Source organism: Rhinatrema bivittatum, chromosome 10 (genome assembly GCF_901001135.1).
Source record: "Rhinatrema bivittatum chromosome 10, aRhiBiv1.1, whole genome shotgun sequence".
Lineage (NCBI taxonomy): Eukaryota > Metazoa > Chordata > Amphibia > Gymnophiona > Rhinatrematidae > Rhinatrema > Rhinatrema bivittatum.
In genome coordinates this window covers 119,385,959-119,406,573 of record NC_042624.1, presented here as the reverse complement: position 1 = coordinate 119,406,573, position 20,615 = coordinate 119,385,959, and the positions used below count along the sequence as shown (strand labels likewise).

The 20,615-nt window shown below is 41.2% G+C and overlaps 1 protein-coding gene across 1 annotated transcript in view; it reads left to right on the top strand.

Moving 5' to 3' along the window:
- Window positions 1-20,615, top strand: part of MAST2 (microtubule associated serine/threonine kinase 2) — a 360,153-nt gene that overhangs the window by 108,086 nt on the left and 231,452 nt on the right. Inside the window, 1 exon segment of the mRNA XM_029618685.1 lies at window positions 15,005-15,036. Coding sequence (XP_029474545.1) covers window positions 15,005-15,036 — 32 coding nt within the window.

Sequence of the window (20,615 nt, the reverse complement as noted above, 5' to 3'; positions counted from 1 at the left end):
TATTTATTTTTTATTTTTTAGATTTTTATATTCTGCTTTTCGGCACTTCAAAACAGATTACATTCAGGAAGTATTTTCTTATCCCCAGAGGACTTACAATGTAAGTTTGTATCTGAGGCAGTGGAGAGTAAAGTGACATGCCCAAGGTCACAAGTTCTGATAAAACTGGAATGGTTGCCCTAGAGGTGGATTGATCTTTTTCAAGGTTAAGGCAGGCATTCCAGTCACCACTAATTATTAAAGAGTGAATGTCATATATTGTAATAATGGAAGCCAAGCTCTTGTAAAATTCACCCTGCCCACTATTGGGACCATAAACTTTTATTAGAATGAAAGCATTGCCATAAAGAGTACCCACAATAATTACATATCTTCCCTCGATCTGAGAAAGTCTGTTGTATATTAAGTGGGAAAGATTTATGTATTAAAATGCTCACCCTTGTTTGGAGCAGAAACCACCATACCCATCCAGTCTCTTCTCAACTTAAGATGTTCATCTTTAGACAGATAAGTTTCCTGAAGAAAATCAGTGTGCATTATTTTTATGCAAAACTATAAAATTCTGGTTCTTTTAACAGGGAATGATATATCCCAAACTTTCAAAGATATTAATTTAAAAGGTGATGCCATCATTCCATATTTGTAAAAACCAGGACCTCATAGCATAATGTGAAAAATTCATGGATATAAATTTCCAATGAACCATGGAAATTCTCACCATAGTATCAGAGAAGAACACAAACATAAAAGTAGCTGCACTGTGTGTTTCAAACTTTTGTTTTTTAACCAAACCTTCCATATCTCTGTTCACTACCCAAATCCCATGTTGCTCAGTCCTCTTCCAAAAACTACCTAAACCCACTTGAAATTCCACTCTCTTAAATATAAAGATCAGAAACCTCCCCAGTACAGTGATTAGAAATATCAGCAATTTCCACTGCAGACATAAAATCCAACTGTTTCCATACCCTGTCAACTACCCTGTCTCCCCTGACCTCCCAATTGTGTCAGACTGAGCTAACTATCCCAACAGGCTTGAAATTTGGACAGAAAATTATCAGAAGAAAAGAATCAGATAAAAGGATCAAATAAAACTTAGAAGAAATAGTCTTGGTGCTGAAGAATCACCACCAAGATGGTATCACAAGGAGTGCTGAAAGTAGAGTAGTAAAGAACCAGACTGCAGTCCAGAGTTCTTGCCATCATGTACAAGTCCCGGCTACGTTCACTTCAAAGACTTTGCCCTGCTGCCACAGACGATTATCTTGGAAGGAAAAAATATGGCGAACTGTCCCACCAAGCAGTCCAGTAGCACAGTGGGAAAACACCAGCCATTTAGTGAAGACACAAAGCCAGAAATGCTATGATCGATACCCCAAATCAAACCAAAACACCAGAAAAATTAAAGAAATCCAATGAAAAAATAATAAGAGAAATCTGTGGAAGGGCCAGGATACACCACAACAGTTCACTACAAGCTCCTCAGTAGTCACAAGATATTCCACCAAACATAGGACCCCACCAGCCATCGATTTAAATAAAATCTGTTCCCTGTACTGGTCTGGAGCCATACTGAATCAGGTATTCTACTCTTCAGCAGTGTGCTTATCCTCCTGCAAAAATGTAAGCACTTCACCAGAAGAATCAAAAAAGTAAGGTTTCCCATTTTATGTAATCTTCAGTCTTGCAGGGTACAACATATGTGCCCCTCTCTCTCGCAGCAGTTGTTTCCTTTCTGCAAAACTCAGTCTCTTTTTCACCACAGCCTGCGAGAAATCGTCCAAAATCGTCCAAAATTCTCTTTGTCTCCAAAAATTATGCAATCGAACAATAACACTGGTCTACATCAGTTTTGCTGACTAGAAGATAATGTGATCTTTATGTATTTTAGTGTGCTGAATCCAAAAATCACATCAGTTTCCTCCAGTCACGTCCGGTTTTTCCGCAAAACGCTGTCTACTCATAAAATCTTATAGCAATAACAATATAGCAAGAAAAGGATGCTTGGTCTGCTTTTTCTGACGTGATTATAGACTTTCTTGGCATCTTCAGGGCCGAAAATTATAACCTTTTAGTTCAAAATTTGTTGATTGTTTTTCAAAGACTGGGAGCAAACATGAGTGTCAAATTGCATTTCCTTGATAGCCACCTGAACTACTTCCCCTCAAATCTTGGACGTATGAGTGAAGAACAAGGTGAATGCTTCCACCAAGACATCAAGACAATGGAATATAGATATCAAGACAGATGGAACACAAACATGATGGCAGACTACTGCTGGTGTTTACAGCGTGATTTTATGATTATAATTCTGTAATTCAAATGTATTTTAATTGTCTTTGACATTTTACTGTAAACCGATGTGATGTTTCCTACGAACGTCTATATATAAAAACGAATAAATAAATAAAGAAAATAAACCCTGATCATAACTATTCCAGAGCATCCAAAAAGAGAGAATTTCTCCCTAACAATTAAAATTTACATAACTATTGCTCTCTTGGTTAGATGATAGACTCATTTTTTACTTGAAACAAATATGTTACGTGCTATCGCTTCTTCAGAACTTATTACCCTTGATATTCACCTTTATAATCTTTAATAAAACATTTCTCATTTGTGAAAAAATTTGACGTATTGCATATTTTTTTACTTCATATTTGGAATCAGCACCTTTCATTTGGGTAAAATCAGCAAAAATAATTAGGTCAGCAGAAAACGTTTTTTCAAATGTAGACCAGTGAATAGCTGGGGGTCTCCCGCCCAGACCTGGTGTTGGTGCCCTCATTCAGTTGTAAGGTTTAGGAGAGAGGGCAGCCATGTTAAAACAAATGCTGCTGCATCAAAGCTTTCGACCTGTTCAGGGAGGCCAACAATGCTAAGATATTTCTTTGCCCTCTATTTTCTAAGTTTTAAAAACATAAGATATGACATATTGGGTCAAACCAGGGGTCCATCAAGCCTAGCATCCTGTCTTCAACAGAGGCCAGTCCAAGTCACATGTACCTGGAAAGTACTCAAATATTAAATAGATCCCATGCTACAAAGGCTGGCAACAAGCAGTGGCTATTCCCTATTGATTAATTGCAGTTTATGGACTTCTCCTCCAGGAACTTATCAAAACTTTTTTTAAACCCAGCTGCACTAGTTGCCTTAACCACATTCTCTGACATTGAATCCAGAGCTTAATTGTATGTTGTGAAAAATAAATTTTGCCGATCATCTAACAGGGAGAGCTTATGTTATAAAAGCACTAAATAAATAGATGTTTCACAACATTTATTTATTTATCAGGGAGAGCTTATGTTGTGAATCCGTCCTCTAAATCACTTACCCAAAGCTTCACAATATCCAGCTGCTCCTCTTGTTGTTTTACCGAGGAGACAAGTTGAGCCACTTTGTCTACTACAATTTGGAGCTTGAAGTCAATGGTATTCGACAAAGTATCAGTTTTAAACAACTGTCGGAGAGTTCCTGGAGATTCAGTGAGCAAGTCCAGGACAGAATTTTCTTTCCACTTCGATTGCAGATTATCCATTGGGCCTTCCCCGGAAGCCTCTGAGGTTAACATTTCATGCAGTTTTGATGTTTTAGCTACCTTATCAGCCCACATCTTTGGAATGGAGCACTTAGTAGGAATATTTTTAAAAGTTGTTGCCATATTTGGCATCCAGGAACAATTCAAAAAATAATAATAAATAAGCTCAGCTGGAAGCCCTAACAATGTGCTACTGCTCAGTCTAGCACATCATGTGACCCCTATACTACCACTTCTTTTTGACATGTAGCTCTGTGTGACTCAAACATGGTCAAGATTGCTCAAACTTTGAAGTGGCTGCACCTGGAGGAGCCCCCAGCCTCATGAGAGTGAGCTGTGCTGGTTTCCCAAAGGCTGTATCTGATTCTTCTGAAAGGTAGTAGTGAACTTCCAACTTAGTCAGTTGTCCTTCTAGCATTCTTTTCTTAGCCTCCTGTACATAAGGGAGAGGTACTTCACTTACTGGATTACAAGAGAGTTGTCACCTTAAGTGTGGAGCAGACTAAAGTCCTTAAAAGGTCCAGCCATCATTTTTTCAAGTCTCAAGCTATTGTGGTAAGATTGGTTGCCAAAATAATGTTTTGCAAGACCACACTGTGGCATTCAGTCAGCACATTCACCAATCATTACTGTTTTTATATGGCCTTCTGTCAGGATGCTAAGTTTGGCCTGGCAGTTCTTTAAATCGGAAAAGTTTTTACTAGTTTTCAGTTGATTAAGCAATTATGTCCATCTTTGCATTGGGCAGAGCTAAGAACATTAAATGCAGCCAGTGCTCCTGTCCCATCTCGATTATTGCAGTCTATCTGGGGCTTGGGAAAATTATAGTTTCGCAGATGCACTGGTGCTAAAATCATTCCTGGACATAGATTCACTAAATTGGACTTACAATCTTGGTTACTTTGTTTAATATAGGGATTTTCCCTTTTTTTTTTTTTAATTTTTTTTTTTTTACTGCTTGCACTTTTTTTTTTTTTTGATTGACCCAAGGAAAATGTGTGAGGCTAAATTTGTATATTCTGAATAAATGAAATTACAGAAAAAGCATTTCAGGTGTGACATAATTCCTTTAATTCCAAATGTTGTTATTCATCTTAAAACTGTAGGGGAAAAAAACTCCTAAAATAATTTTCCACTTAGTGTAATCGCTTTCAGCCAGCTGGTCTTCTAAAAGTCCATTTAATTGAGGAGTCTTTGTTTAGCTGATTTCTACAAAGAAGCCTAAATTTTATAATCTCCTCATTTGTAGTACAGTTATGCAGTTTGTACGTGCATATAGTGCTTTTGCAATATCAGCCAAGAAATCATGTGCTGCTGCTTATCGGATTATTAACCTAGCTGTAGCACATGCTGTAGCTGCTCTTGTGACTAAGAGAAGGATGAAAACCTGACCTCTTTACTAAGCACATTTTAGATTATTATTGAAAGGGAATATACAGACTATTCTAAGGGAAATCATAGTTTATCTGGTAGAAGTGAATACCATAAATGACTTTTAAAATGTGCCATTAGGCAAGTAATATTGCAAATGGTATTCAGACATATCCTACTGTTAAGCCCAGTGAATACTTGTGGAAATCATAACCCCCCCCCACCATTGTTACAGAACAAGCAAAAAACATCGATATAGAGCAAGCAAACGTAACATTTTTTTGCTTGTTCTGTATCGATGTTTTTATGATTCCCACACAAGTATTCACTGGGTTTAACAGTAGGATATGGTATCAAACATAAGTTTTTTAATATATTGGGTGAATGGATTGTGTGTATGTGTTATTTTTAATGATTGTTTAATAGTCATTTTCTAATACTCTAACACTTTGGGCCAGATTTTTAAACCTGCGCGCAACCCGGAGCACACAAATCTACGCCCGATTTTATAACATGCGCGCGTAGCCACACGCATGCTATAAAATCCAGCGTTGGCACGCGCAAGGGGGTGCACCTTGCATGCGCCGATCCCTAGGGGAGCCCCGATGGCTTTCCCTGTTCTCTCCGAGGCCGCTCTGAAATCGGAGCGGCCTCAGAGGGAACTTTCCTTCTGCCCCCCCCCCCCCAGCTTTATCTAAAATCCCCCCTGACCTTTGTTGATGAAGTTGCGTGCGACGGCACGGCTGCTGTGCTGGAGGCCTCGGTCCCGCCCCTGGCCCGCCCCTGGCCCGCCCATTTTTTCAAGCCCTGGGACATACCCGTGTCCCGGGGATTGCGCACGTCGCCGGGCCAATGCAAAATAGGCTTGGCGTGTGCAGGAGTGGGTTTTCGGGGTTACGTGCGTAATATACGCGCGTAACCCTTTGAAAATCCACCCCTTTATGAATAAATATATATTGTCTGTTCTTCCAGCTTTTTGCTGATACCAAAATCTGCATCAGGGTAGACAGGAAGATGTGGAAAATAGGAGGGAAGCTCAAGGATCTGGCAGCTAAGATTTAATGCTAAAAAAGTCAGTTATGCACTTAGGATGCAAAAACCCAAGAGAGGTACAGTACTTGGGGGGGGGGGGGGGGGGGGAGAAGGGTTTGACATTCTTCTAAGCATGACAGAAGAGTGAGGTCTGGGGGTGATCATAATTGATGATATCAAGATGGCCAAATAGGTGGATAAAGCTATGACAAAAGCCAGAAAGATGCTTGGCTGCATAGGGAGAGGAATGGTCAGCAGAAAAAGGGAGATATTGCCCCTGTATAGGTCCATGGTGAGATCTCAATAAGAAGCAAGTAAGAGAAGCATGCAGAAGCATGGCTTTGGCAATGTTTTCCAACATAATTTGTGTAAAGTATGTGTGTGGTATATGGTGAGTTGAGTTGTAGTGGAGATGTATTTGTGTGTGTGTGTGTGTGTGTGTAGCGGGGGGCAGGTAATGAGTGGTGTGTCGCCAAACACCGCCAGGTGTGTCGCGTCTCCCGGTGTCCCACTACCCCGTTCTACTTTCCTTTTGCCTTTTTCCAGCACACGCGGGCCAATTGGAAGCCTTCGTTCTTCCTACCCCCATTACACAATGGGAAGCCTCCTTCATTCTGCCTGCCCCCGCGCAGGCCAATCGGAAGCCTCCTCCCTACCAGTGGGAGTAGGAAGAAGGGAGGAAGCCTTTGATTGGCCGGTGAGGCAGGCAGGGAGGAATTTTGAACTCTGACGAAGCAAGATCGCGCAATGAAGAGGAAACCCGACCCCCGACGAAGCAAAGCCGCCATGGGAGCCCATTCCCATGGCGGCGAAGAGGAGACCTGACCCCGACAAAGCAAGGCCGCCACAGCCTGTGGCGGCGAAGAGGAAACCCGACCGAGGCCACCACGGGAGCCCATTCCCGCGGTGGCGAAAAAAGAAGGCCCGCCGGAGTAAAGCCGCGGCGGAACTGGAGCCCATCCCTGCAGCGAAGGAAGAAGAAGTTTTTGGTGAGAGCGGGTGCGTCTGTGTGTGTGGATGAGTGCCTGGGTGAGAGCGGGTGCGTCTGTGTGCGTGGATGAGTGCCTGGGTGAGAGCGGGTGCGTCTGTGCGTGGATGAGTGCCTGGGTGAGAGCCGGTGCGTCTGTGTGTGAATGAGTGCCTGGCTGAAAGCTGGTGTGAATGGGTGCCTGGGTGAGAGGTGGTGTGTGTGGGTGTGAATGGGTGCCTGGGTGAGAGGTGGTGTGTGTGGGTGTGAATGGGTGCCTGGGTGAGAGCTGGTGTGTGTGGGTGTGAATGGGTGCCTGGGTGAGAGCTGGTGTGTCTGTGTATGAATGGAAGCCTGGGTGAGAACTGGTGTGAATGGGTGCCTGGGTGAGAACTGGTGTGTCTGTGTGTGAATGGGTGCCTGGGTGAGAGCTGGTGTCTCTGTGTGTGAATGGGTGCCTGAGTGAGAGCTGGTGTGTCTGTGTGTGAATGGGTGCCTGGTTGAGAGCTGGTGTGAATGGAAGCCTGGGTGAGAACTGGTGTGAATGGGTGCCTGGGTGAGAGCTGGTGTGTCTGTGTGTGAATGAGTGCCTGGGTGAGAGCTGGGGTGTCTGTGTGTGAATGAGTGCCTGGGTGAGAGCTGGGGTGTCTGTGTGTGAATGAGTGCCTGGGTGAGAGCTGGGGTGTCTGTGTGTGAATGAGAGCCTGGGTGAGAGCTGGTGTGTGTGGGTGTGAATGGGTGCTTGGGTGAGAGGTGGTGTGTGTGGGTGTGAATGGGTGCTTGGGTGAGAGCTGGTGTGTGTGGGTGTGAATGGAAGCCTGGGTGAGAGCTGGTGTGGGTGTGAGAGCATTTGTGTGTGATTGAGAGCTTGTATATAAGAGACCATGAGTGATTGAGAGAGAGACTGGTCAGGGAGGTGAGAGAGACTGAGACTGTTCGTGGGGTCTAATTGGAGTTATGTGTGTGAGTGACTGGTTGTGGGCGCTAAGGAAGAGGACTGTGAGGACAGAGCTTCAGCAGCCCTTGCTGCTTCCTGTGAGTGCTATTGGCCTGGAAGGGAAAGGAGGAGGAGAGTTGCTGGAGAGGGTAAGAAAAGGTGGCTTTTTAAATTTATTTTTCTTGATTGCCATTTTAATTATTGGGTATTATGCGATGTCTGCTGTTTTGAAATATTTTATTGATATTTGGACATGTTTTAATAATTTTTATGAGTTTTTAATTGTTGGATATTCTGTTCAGCAGCTGTTTTGTAACATTTTTAGTAAAGCTTTACAATTATTTCTGTGTGGGGCGCTATAGCAGCTTGGCTTATTCTGTTTTCCCAATAGGAAATGTATTAGTGTTTAGGGCCTGGTTTAATAGTTGTATTCCTTAGATAGGGTTGTTACTGGTTGAGTGTGTTCCATAATACAGGTGTATCTTTGTGCGGGTTAGTTTGTGTGCATTATTGCAGATCCTGGGACTATGTTAGGTGCTATATTTCTCTTTCCATTTCTCTAGGTTTGCACTGCATGCAGAGTGGCTTTTTTTGGTTTTCCATTCCAGTTTCTGTCTCCATATTTATAATGTGTGGTCTTTCTGTACTTGGTGAAGGTCAGTTCTGGGTGTGTGACAGAGGTGAGATATTTTACTAGCATGTAGGCTTTTGTATCAATCTTATTTGTTGTGTTTTCTCAATAGGATATGCATTAGTGGTAAATTACTGTCTTTTCATAAGAAGGGCTATTGTGCCTGGTAGTAAAGGGAGTTTGTTTTGCTTTTACTGAGATGTCATCAGAACCAGAATATCTTTTTTTGTATGGCGAGTTGTACAGGGTAATGCCCTAGATCTGCTCTGCACTCATTGCGGGGGGTTGAGGGGATTCCTGTGGATGCAGAGTGCATGTTTACATTTAGCCCCGTGACGGTCACATGCTCAGTGTGTCACGCATGTGAGAACCATCTGTCAGGTGTGTCCCGGCCAAAAAAAGGTTGAGAACCACTGGTAAAGAGGATGCATATGTGTGTGCGTATATGTACATGAGTGGTTGGTGTGTTTGTGGTTATTTGCAGGGTGGGTGCAGAAATATGTGGTTAAATATTCAAACTAGTTGATATATGCACATGTAGGTTTATGGAATATATATGCTTATGAAATACTGAATATTTTGGTCTGGCCTGTCTCACTAATTGAATTGACTTGCTGTCACATAAGAGTAAAAAAAATCAGCTACTTATTTATTGCAGAAGCATATTCCCCATGCCTGCATTCTGTATTGTTCTCTGGTTAATTTTGTTTCCTTCTAGTAAATTAGTTTACGGTGAAGCATTTTTCAATTTAGTAGGGTGATAGAGTCCTATTTGAGTTGTTATAGTTCATATTCTTATGTCTGATGGGAGCCATAAGTGGTGTGTGTTTTTTCTGAAACAGACAATTTTATAGTGTTACTAGCTGAAATCTTTTCTAGTGTTCTTAATTAAAACTTCTTTTATAATTGAACTTTTCTAGTTTGTTCTTAGGAACACGAAGCTTGAAAAGTTTTAATAGATGTTTGCAGGCAAACGGTTTTCATTTGTTTCATGTTTTTTTGTTTAGTTACATTTTTTAAATTTCATTTTGTTATGCATTTAACACGCATTAAAACCATATTAGTGTGTGTTAAAATGTGTTAATGTGCACTAAAAATGTAATGTGTACTAAATGGGATAAAACAGATAGCATATCCCTAGTTCTTAATGAGAGATTTTGAAGTGAACAATTATCAATAAACAGAAATCTGACACTAGGCATGATTTGAAAGCCTAACTTAATGTAATGTACTTTGCAATGATTCACTGAAAGTCCTCATGTGCTAGAGATGGGGGAGTATAATCTTTGAAGCAGACTAGAAATGATACCCTTTCTTTTACAGAGAATTTGAAATGAAGTTGGCCATAGAGGCAAAAACTCATAATAAAAACTTTTTAAAATATATCCGAAGCAAAAAAACCTGTGAGGGGCTCTTAGGGAAGATAAGGCTATTGCAGAAAGAGTAAATGAATTCTTTGCTTCTGTGTTTACTAATGAGGATGTTGGGGAGATACCAGTTCCAGAGATGATTTTCAAGGGTGATGAGCTAGATGAACTAAACCAAATCACTGTGAACCGGGAAGATGTAGTAGGCCAGATTGACAGACTAAAGAGTAGCAAATCACCTGGACCAGATGGTATGCATACTAGGGTACTAAAGGAACTAAAAAATGAAATTTCTGATCTATTAGTTAAAATTTGTAACCTAGCATTTAAATCATCCATTGTACCTGAAGACTGGAGGGTGGCCAATGTAACCCCAATATTTAAAAAGGGCTCCAGGGGTGATCTGGGTAACTATAGACCAGTGAGCCTGACTTCAGTGCCATGAAAAATAGTGGAAACTATTCTAAAGATCAAAATCGTAGAGCATATAGAAAGACATGATTTAATGGAGCACAGTCAACATAGATTTACCCAAGGGAAGTCTTGCCTAACAAATCTTCATTTTTTTGAAGGGGTTAATAAACATGTGGATAAATGTGAACCGGTAGATGTAGTGTATTTGGATTTTCAGAAGGCGTTTGACAAAGTCCCTCATGAGAGGCTTCTAAGAAAATTAAAAAGTCATGGGATAGGAGGCGATGTCCTTTCGTGGATTACAAACTGGTTAAAAGACAGGAAACAAAGAGTAGGATTAAATGGTCAATTTTCTCAGTGGAAAAGGGTAAACAGTGGAGTGCCTCAGGGATCTGTACTTGGACTGGTGTTTTTCAATATGTATATAAATGATCTGGAAAGGAATACATTGAGTGAGGTTATCAAATTTGTGGGTGATACAAAAATTATTCAGAGTAGTTAAATCACAAGTGGATTGTGATACATTACAGGAAGACCTTGCAAGACTGGAAGATTGGGCATCCAAATGGTAGATGAAATTTAATGTGGACATGTGCAAGGTGTTGCACATAGGGAAAAATAACCCTTGCTGTAGTTACACGATGTTAGGTTCCATATTAGGAGCTACCACCCAGGAAAAAGATCTAGGCGTCATAGTGGATAATACTTTAAAATCGTCTGCTCAGTGTGCTGCAGCAGTCAAAAAAGCAAACAGAATGTTAGGAATTATTAGGAAGGGAATGGTTAATAAAATGGAAAATGTCATAATGCCTCTGTATCGCTCCATGGTGAGACCACACCTTGAATACTGTGTACAATTCTGGTTGCCGTATCTCAAAAAAGATAATAGGTGTGATGGAGAAGGTACAGAGAAGGGCTACCAAAATGATAAAGGGGATGGAACAGCTCCCCTATGAGGAAAGGTTGAAGAAGTTAGGGCTGTTCAGCTTGGAGAAGAGACGGCTGAGGGGGGATATGATAGAGGTCTTTAAGATCATGAGAGATCTTGAACGAGTAGATGTGAATAAAAAAAAAAACAAACTAGCACACAATATACACAGCCAATAAGTTTACCCTCTGACATTTTTTTTCTCAAGATGTAAGTGCTTTATTCCAGCAAGTCCAATTTGCCACCAGCAGATAGTCAGCATTCCCTCTGGACTTCTAAGGCAATTACTTCAAAAACTAACTCCTCTGAAAGATTCCCACTGCAAGTAGATTAACAGTTGGATCTCTCTGCTAATCTCCCTTCTTGCTTCCAACAAATAGTAGTTTTTAACACCTTTTCAGATCAAGCTCTGGTGACTAGTTTCCCAGAGCAGTCATTTTCTCAGATCAAGTAAGTGACTTTTACAGTCTCACAATTCTAACACTTGCAAACAAATGCTAACCTTTCCTAGTTCATAGAATCACTATGGATTTTATGAAATCATGAGTGGGGATAAGTACAGGACAGTTATTTATCCTTTCAAATAATACTAAAACAAGGGACCACTCCATGAAACAAACTAGCAGATTTAATCAAATTGTAGAAAATACTTTTTCATGCAAAGCACAATCAAGCTGTGGAATCTTTTTCTAAAGGATGTAGTTAAGGCAACTAGCATAGGGAGTTTAAAAGATATTTGGACAAATTTGTGGAAGAAAGGTCCATAAAACATTATTAGTTAGGTATACTAGAGACAGCCATTGTTACTCTGGCAGACCCAGACTGTCCACTGTTAGAGACAGGATGCTGAGCTTGATGGACCGTGGTCAAGTTGGTCTCATCTCACATGACATTTCTTATGTTCTTATCTTCCTCCACCCCATACCTGAAGCTTCTGCACACGCATTCTGGTTATGGATTCATAAAATGCACTATCTGAAGTTGGTATGCAATTGTAAACTTCTATTTTGGGGGTTTTGTCTTAATGATTGCACACACTCTGTCATGGGAATTATATAGCTCTCTCTACCTTTCATTTCACTAGGTTACCAAGCAGTTGTTAGTACATAGTCGCCCCATTCCTTGCCTTTTTCACCTGGTATGAATATAGAGTTCAGCGTGGAGAGTCTACTGTCGGGGATGTGTTATGTATATTTGTCTATATTATATAGATATACATACAAATGCATATGAAACATTTAATATTTAAAAGTATGATGACCAATTATATATTTTTATAGGATTGTTATAGGAGGGGTGGTGGTTTGGTGATTATAATTCTTTAGTTGTATTATTAAAATCTCAGGGGAAAGGACAGTCTGTGGGCCTGAAAGTTTGCCTAGTGTGTCTAATATCCTTTCATCTGACCTGTACCTTGAATATTTAAATTCAAACATTCCAGATTTTTCTGTATAATTTTGTATAATTTTTCTTTTTTTTAATATAGCTTTCATGTATGATTATGAAACATAGAATATTAAGTTAGCACTACTTGATCACAAAATTGACATGCATGACATTCTAGCTGCTTAGCAAATTGTTGTAGTATAAGCAGAGGCTTCAGTTACAAGTTATTACTTTAAAAAGAAATGATGTAATGTGCCAAGGAAATTACAAAATATCTGGAATATAATTTGAATTGTATCCATATTTCAAAGTATTAGAAATCTTAGTATCAAACCAGTGCATGCCATCTTGCTGGTAAATTTCTGGTCAGTCCCTTATGATCAAATTGTGTTTTACTACTAGACTGTGTAGAAAAAAAAATAAATTTAGTACTTTCCCAGATCACTCTTTTCCATTTGTCACCATATTTTTTTATCTTCATGTCGCTCCTCCATACTTTTCTTGCAATTATGTCAGACCACATTGTATAAATCCATATTCTTGCATTAGAATAATCTCTAGAATCTTGCAGTCTGCTAGGTCATTGCCACCTAAATGAATCAAGATTTAGATGAGGCGAGTACACTGATTGCCCTACTTACATTAAGGTAGGAAACTAATGGTTTCATCTCATTCCCCATATTTCCCTCCAGTGAATACTGATGCCTCTTGACAGTAGTCCTAGGTATTAAGCTTGTTCTCCTAGGATAAGTGGTATGGTAGTCCTCCCAGGTGGATGACATCATCCCACACTCTTCCATTTTTTTCAGAACAAGTGGAACACTTGAAAAGAGACAAGTCGTCATCAATTTAATCACAAACCCCTGGGACGTGCTTCAACTTCATTGTTATGTACCACTGTAACGATATTAGCACTGATCTTCACATGAACCTTGCCAGTGATGGGTACCTCGCTTGCTGATGATTGATTGCTGCTACCACTGCTGTGGTATTAGTGAACAGCAAACCCAGTACTTTATTTTCACTTATGTCCCCAGTGCCACGAGAATTGAAAAGAGATTGAAGAATACAATGTGCTTATTGATACTCTTTTTATGTCACACCTCAGGACAAGGCTTCTTAAATTGTAAGCCCCCTGGGGACAGGGATATACCTGTAATAGTTGAATGTAACTCACTAAAAAGTGGCATATGAAAAATAATACTAATACTTTGGAAAACTGAGTGTAATTATACTTAATCTCTCTTTATTTTACTGTATTATGCCCTTGTTCTACTTTGTGATTTAGAATGTGTGAAGTTACTATCTACCTGGTAAACCAACAGAAAAGGTAGTAAATCAACCATCCAAGTATGGGATTAACAACAAAAATATACATATGTTTGCTTTCTTAAAATATATAATTTAAATGCATCTGTTAATAACAGAAACATTCTTTAACTAAAACCAAATGGTTGAAAATCCCCTGAAGTTTGGTGTTTTTATGGTTGGTTTACCTATGGGATTGAAACTGGAGACCAAATCAGATGTGTTGGTGGCGATTACACACTAGAATTATGCTACAGTGCTCCTATTTGTTCTTGGATTTTAGGAATCTTTGTCATACCATTTAGTTTAAGGTACAGAGAACTAAATGTTTAGAATATCTGATACATAACTATTCTAAATTAATTACAAAGATGTGGCATAATCTTGCCTTTAAGATCATTTTTCTTCCCTTGCAGCTTTTTATCCATACTAATGACAGTCCCATTTGACCATGGTGTCTAGGACATTATACCACAAGATACCTGGCAAGTCACTGAAGAAATATTGTGCATTAGAATTGTTACATGACAGAGAAATTAGTTAAAAGAGAACCAACAACATATTTGTGTAGAGTGGATGCCCTTATTAGGCTAACATGTTCAAAAGTTACAAACGTTTGGAGCTATTAAGTTTCCTTTCTTAGATGGTATGATGCTCTCATGTTGCTACTATGACTTGTATGAATGCTGTACTTATATTTTTACAATGATCTCACTATTGATGTTATAGGAGTGGAGGAGTAGCCTAGTTGTTAGAGCAGTGGGCTACGAACCAGGAGACCAGGGTTGAAGTCTCACTGTTGCTCCTTGTGACCTTCGGCAAGTCACTTTATAATAGACTTAGTTTTTGGGAACTTGCCAGGTTCTTATGGCTTGGATTGGCCACTGTTGGAAACAGGATGCTGGGCTTGATGGACTCTTGGTCTGACCCAATATGTCATGTTCTTATGCTCTTATTGATGTAAAATTTTGTTTATATGGTTCATTCTTTGCTCTATATAATTTTAGGCACTTCTAGCTGATTTTCACTCACTGGAAATAAAAAAAAAAAAAAATAGGCAAGTTAATCATTTTGTTAAGCAGTTTGCTAATTTTTTTTTTTTTTTTGCTTTTTAACTTTTTTCAGAAGGAATTGAGTCTCCCTAGAAGAGGAAGTTTGTAAGTACCTTTTCTTCTTCCTTATTTCATTATGATTGATACAAGGGAAACAGCCTTGCCAACAGTCTTGTTTTTGCAATGATTTTTCAAGCATGAAACAATATATTTTTGTCTTCTTTTCTATTGTTCAGATAGAAGATACCAGTTGCTTATTGATAAACTGCCAGAATTGATCTTGGCTTATTTAAACATAGTAACATAGTAAATACCACAGATAAAGACCCAATTGGTCCATCCAGTCTATCCAGGAAAATGTTTAGGATTGTAACTACCGCTCTTTGCAGGTTACCCATATGCCCATTGTCTCCTTTTCAAATATTACTATTGCTATAAAAGAAAATTTTATTTTATTTATTTAACTCTTTTCTATACCGGCATTCATGATCTTTACCATATCATATCCGTTTACAAAGAACAAGGGGTTATAACTTTAACAAACCATTTAAACAAGAAGCAAAGTTACAATCAACAAGGTGGAATAAACTTGGGGGCTAAGATAGCCAGAAAACATAGGACAGAGGAAGACAGTTAAAGTAAAATTAAAAATTTAAATGTATTAAAAATACTTAGTAGATGGGGTTCCTAGCTGCATATATAGCAAAGTATGGCTAAAGGACCATTTGCATGTTTCGGAAAGTTTAAGGGAAGGCTTGAAGGAATAGCCAGGTCTTGAGTTTTTTCCGAAATGTTAGATGGCAGGGCTCCAGTCTGAGGTCTGTGGGCATATTATTCCAAATGGCAGGACCAGCTGTCGAGAATGCCCGGTCTTTAGTCACTGTATGGCGTGTGGCTTTGGTTGGGGGAGCTTGTAGAGTTCCTTTGTATGCTTCTCTGATGGGTCTAATAGAGGTGTGGTGTCTGAATGGGATTTCAAGGTCGAGCTGTAATTGTTTGTGGATGGTTTTGTGTATTATGGTGAGGGACTTGTGTAGGATTCTGTAATTTACTGGAAGCCAGTGTATGTTCCGGAGGATGGGTGTGATGTGTTCTCCGCAGTTGGTGTTAGTCAAGATTCTAGCTGCGGCGTTCTGGAGCATCTGTAGTGGTTTGGTGGTGGAGATGGGGAGGCCAAGGAGGAGAGCGTTGCAGTAGTCTATTTTGGCAAAGAGCATGGTTTGAAGGACTGTCCTAAAATCATGGAAATGAAGGAGGGATTTGAGCCTTTTCAAAACTTGTAGTTTATAAAAACAATCTTTGGTTGTGTTGTTAATAGATTTCTTCAGGTTTAGACGGTTGTCAAGGATTACTCCGAGATCTCTTACATGTGTGACCTGGGTGTTGGGATGGGTCTGTGGGGGGAGGTTATCGTGGTTGAGGGAGATGAGGAGGAGTTCGGTCTTGGCAGCATTAAGGACCAGGTTCAAACTGGTGAGAAGGCGGGTAATGGATTGGAGGCAGTTTTCCCAGAAAATGAGTGTTTTTGAGAGGGATTCTGTTATGGGGATCAAAATCTGAACGTCATCCGCGTAGAGATAGTGTATTAATTTTAGATCTGTTAGCAACTGGCAAAGGGGGAGGAGGTAAATATTGAAAAGGGTAGGTGACAGAGAGGAGCCTTGGGGTACACCTAGGGATGATTTTATGTTAGATGATTCTTTGTTAAAGGGCTCTGTCGGTGCAGTGGCGGTGTCACTGGGAGGTGGGCGGGCTTACCGCGGTTAGTTGAGGTTTTCTTTATTTGCTTTTCTTTTGTTTGGTTTCCTCCGTTCCGGTTCGGGGTCTGGGGCTGGCCCGAGGTGTGGGCCGGTTGCCTCCTGTGCGGCTACTGTTTCCCCTGCCTCCCCTGACCCTGATGGGTCAGTGCCGATTGTGCGGGGAGGAGGGCCGGACGGGAAATCTTGGAATCATACTGGACCCCAAACTAAACATGCAATCCCACATCAAAACTATATTAAAATCATCTTTCTACAAACTCCATTTGCTAAGACACATCATGCTACTTATGCTAGTAATAGCAGTGGCTATTTTCTAAGTCAACTTAATTAATAGCAGGTAATGGACTTCTTCTCCAAGAACTTATCCAAACCTTTTTTAAACCCAGCTACACTAACTGCACTAACCACATCCCCTGGCAACAAATTCCAGAGTTTAATTGAGTGAAAATGAACTTTCTCCGATTAGTTTTAAATGTTCTACATGCTAACTTCATGGTGTGCCCCCAAGTCCTTCTATTATCCGAAAGAATAAATAACCGATTCACATTTACCCATTCTAGACCTCTCATGATTTTAAACACTCTATCATATCCCCCCTCAGCCGTCTCTTCTCCAAGCTGAACAGTCCTAACCTCTCTAGTCTTTCCTCATGGGGAGCTGTTCCATCCCCTTTATCATTTTGGTCGTCCTTCTCTGTACCTTCTCCATTGCAACTATATCTTTTTTGAGATGCGATGACCAGAATTGTACACAGTATTCAAGGTGCGGTTTCACCATGGAGCGATTCAGAGGCATTGTGACATTTTCTGATTTATTCACCATTCCTTTCCTAATAATTCTTAACACTTTTTTGCTTTTTTGACTGCTGCAGCACACTGAGTCGACAATTTCAATATATTATCCACTGTGATGCCTAGATCTCTTTCCTGGGTGGTAGTTCCTATTCTCACAGGACAAGCAGGATGGTAGTCCTCGCATATGGGTGACATCACAGGATGGAGCCCAATCACGGAAAACGTCTGTCAAAGTTTCCAGTACTTTGACTGGCTCCTACTGGGCATGCCCAGCATGGCACTAACCCTGCAGCCAGCAGGGGTCCCCCTTCAGTCTTTTTTTCCACGCAGCAGTAGCTTCGCGGTTAAGGAGCTCTGCAGAGATTCCTGACAGGAAATTTCCTCACGGAATTACTAAAAGTTAATTTGCCCCACAAGGGACCCTCCTCTAACGCGGTACTCCGGTAAGTTTTTACCCGTTTTTCCATCTATTACTGTTGAGTTTGGCCCTCGCGGCCTACTGGCCGTCGAGCGTACCGCGCTTAATTTTTTCCATGGCGTCGGGGTTCCGTCTGTGCCTGGGCTGAAATCACACCATGTCCATCACAGACCCCCATAAAATTTGTGTAATGTGTCTTGGACGAGAGCACGATGTCTTCACCTGCACCAAATGTGCCTTAATGACACCAAAAGATCGCAAGGCCAGAATGGAGAAGATGGAACTTCTCTTCCGTGTTCAAACCCTGACTCCGTCCATTGCATAGACGTCGTCAGAACCAGCACTGTCAACTTTGCGCCAGTATCGTCCACCGACCGGTGACCGTCCGACATCTCGGCCTTCGACACCCTCTACTCCTCCTCAGGATCGAGGGGATCATAGAGACAAACATCGCCACCGGCATAGAAAATCTCGAACCATCGAGGGAGCGAAAATCATTGACCTCGCCATTGTCAGAGTCGCCATCGAAGAAACCCCATCCAGAAAAGGCATCGACCTTTTCGGCGACCAGGTCATGAGCAACCCTCCTCCGATGGGGCATCGGGAGCCGCAACTCCACCTTTAAAGGTGGTCCCTCCGGCTATGCCTCTGCCTCCTTCTTCTGTTCCGGAGCTGGGGCTGCTTGCTTCAGGTCTCCGAGAGGAACTGGACCGGAAGGTTCAGGAGGCCATTGACAAGGCAATGCAACGACTCCAGGTTCCTCCGACACCGGTACCAATTGCGGAACTGATCACCGACTCTATTCCGGCAGCGTTGGCACCGCTGCTCTCCAGGATGGAAGCGCTCATAACTGCTTTTCCACCGATGGACCCTGGGTCACCGATGGCGCCAGTGCCCTCCCTGCTCACTCTGTCCTCGGGAGGAGAAACACCGTTTCGCATCCCTCCTTTGGGAGTTCTGCCTCAGCCATCAATGCTGATACGTCCATCGCCACCAATCCAACCATTGGTGCCGATATGCCCGTTGGCGCCACTGAGCCATTCATCGATGCCCTTGATGCCTGCGCCGGTGCCATCGATGCCTTCATCGGTGTCTCCGATGATTCCTTCGGAACTTAGACCAGGACCTTCAGGTATCCCACTGTCTCATTCCCCTCTACATCCTAGAGGGGCAGGTGCCAATCCTTATGATACCTGGACTGATGATTCCTCACCAGACACCGATGATTTGCCTTCACCACCTTCACCCACTGAAAGTAGAAAGCGTTCTCCTCCAAAGGACCTTTCCTTTATAAATTTTGTGAAGGAAATGTCTGAATTCGTTCCCTTCCAATTACTGACTGAACAGGATGACAGGCATTAGATGATGGAGTTGCTCCAATTCTTGGATGCTCCCAAGGTAATAACCTCCATCCCTATCCACCAGGCTCTTCTAGATCTCCTAAAGAAGAACTGGGAACATCCTGGCTCCATTGCTCCTATTCCACATGAAAGCTGACACTACCTATTTGCTGAAGTCAGCTCCGGGCTTTCAGAAACCACAATTGGATCACCAATCTGTAGTGGTGGAATCTGCACAGAAGAGAGCAAAGAGATCATAGCCTCACACTTCTTTTCCCCCTGGCAAGGAACAGAAGTTTCTAAATGCTATTGGTCGCCGAGTCTTCCAAGGTTCAATGCTCATCTCCCGAATTGCTGCTTATCAGCTCTCTATATTAGTTTATGTGCATTACTACAGAACCTGGGAGTATGTTAGCTCAGTTCTCTGTCTGTTACCGAGATGAGATATTTTACTTGCATGTAAGCGTTTGTATCAATTTTATTTGGTGTGTTTTCTCAAGAGGCATGCATTGGTGGTAAACTGCTGTCTTTTCATAAGTAGGGCTATTGAGCCTGGAAGTAGGAGTTTGAGTTGCTGTTATTGAGATTACACCAGAACCAGAATATCTTTTTTTGTAGGGTGAGTTGTATGGGGAATGTCATAATTCTGCTTTACATCCATTATTGTGGGTCAGGGGGGTTCCCGTGGATGCAAACTATTTTTACATCTAGCCCCGTGACGATCATGGGTCAGTGTGTCATGCTTGTGAGAGCCATCTGTTAGGTGTGTCCCGACAGAAAAAAGGTTGAGAACCACTGCTCTAGATGATTGGGCTCCAAGATATCAGTGATATAAGATACAGTAACATTCTATATAGTTGTATATTGTTATGATGAAAAATTTAAAACATGAATATAGTTTGATTTATGATTGCAGTATTATTTTAGGTGATTTGAAGTCTTTCATGTCCCTACAAGCAAAGGCAGCAAGTTACACCCTGAGAAATAGTTGTGCAGTTTCTTTTAAATAGATAGATAGGATGATACTTACGTTTAGTTTGGTGATACAGATGGTGAATAGTTTGTTTATTTATTTTTATTTAGATTTATATTAAGAACATAAGAAATTGCCATGCTGGGACAGACCAAGGGTCCATCAAGCCCAGCATCCTGTTTCCAACAGAGGCCAAAAACCAGGCCACAAGAACCTGGCAATTACCCAAACACTAAGAAGAACCCATGCTAATGATGCAATTAATAGCAGTGGCTATTCCCTAAGTATAATTGATTAATAGCCATTAATGGACTTCTCCTCCAAGAACTTATCCAAACCTTTTTTGAACCCAGCTACACTAACTGCACTAACTACCTTCTCTGGCAACAAATTCCAGAG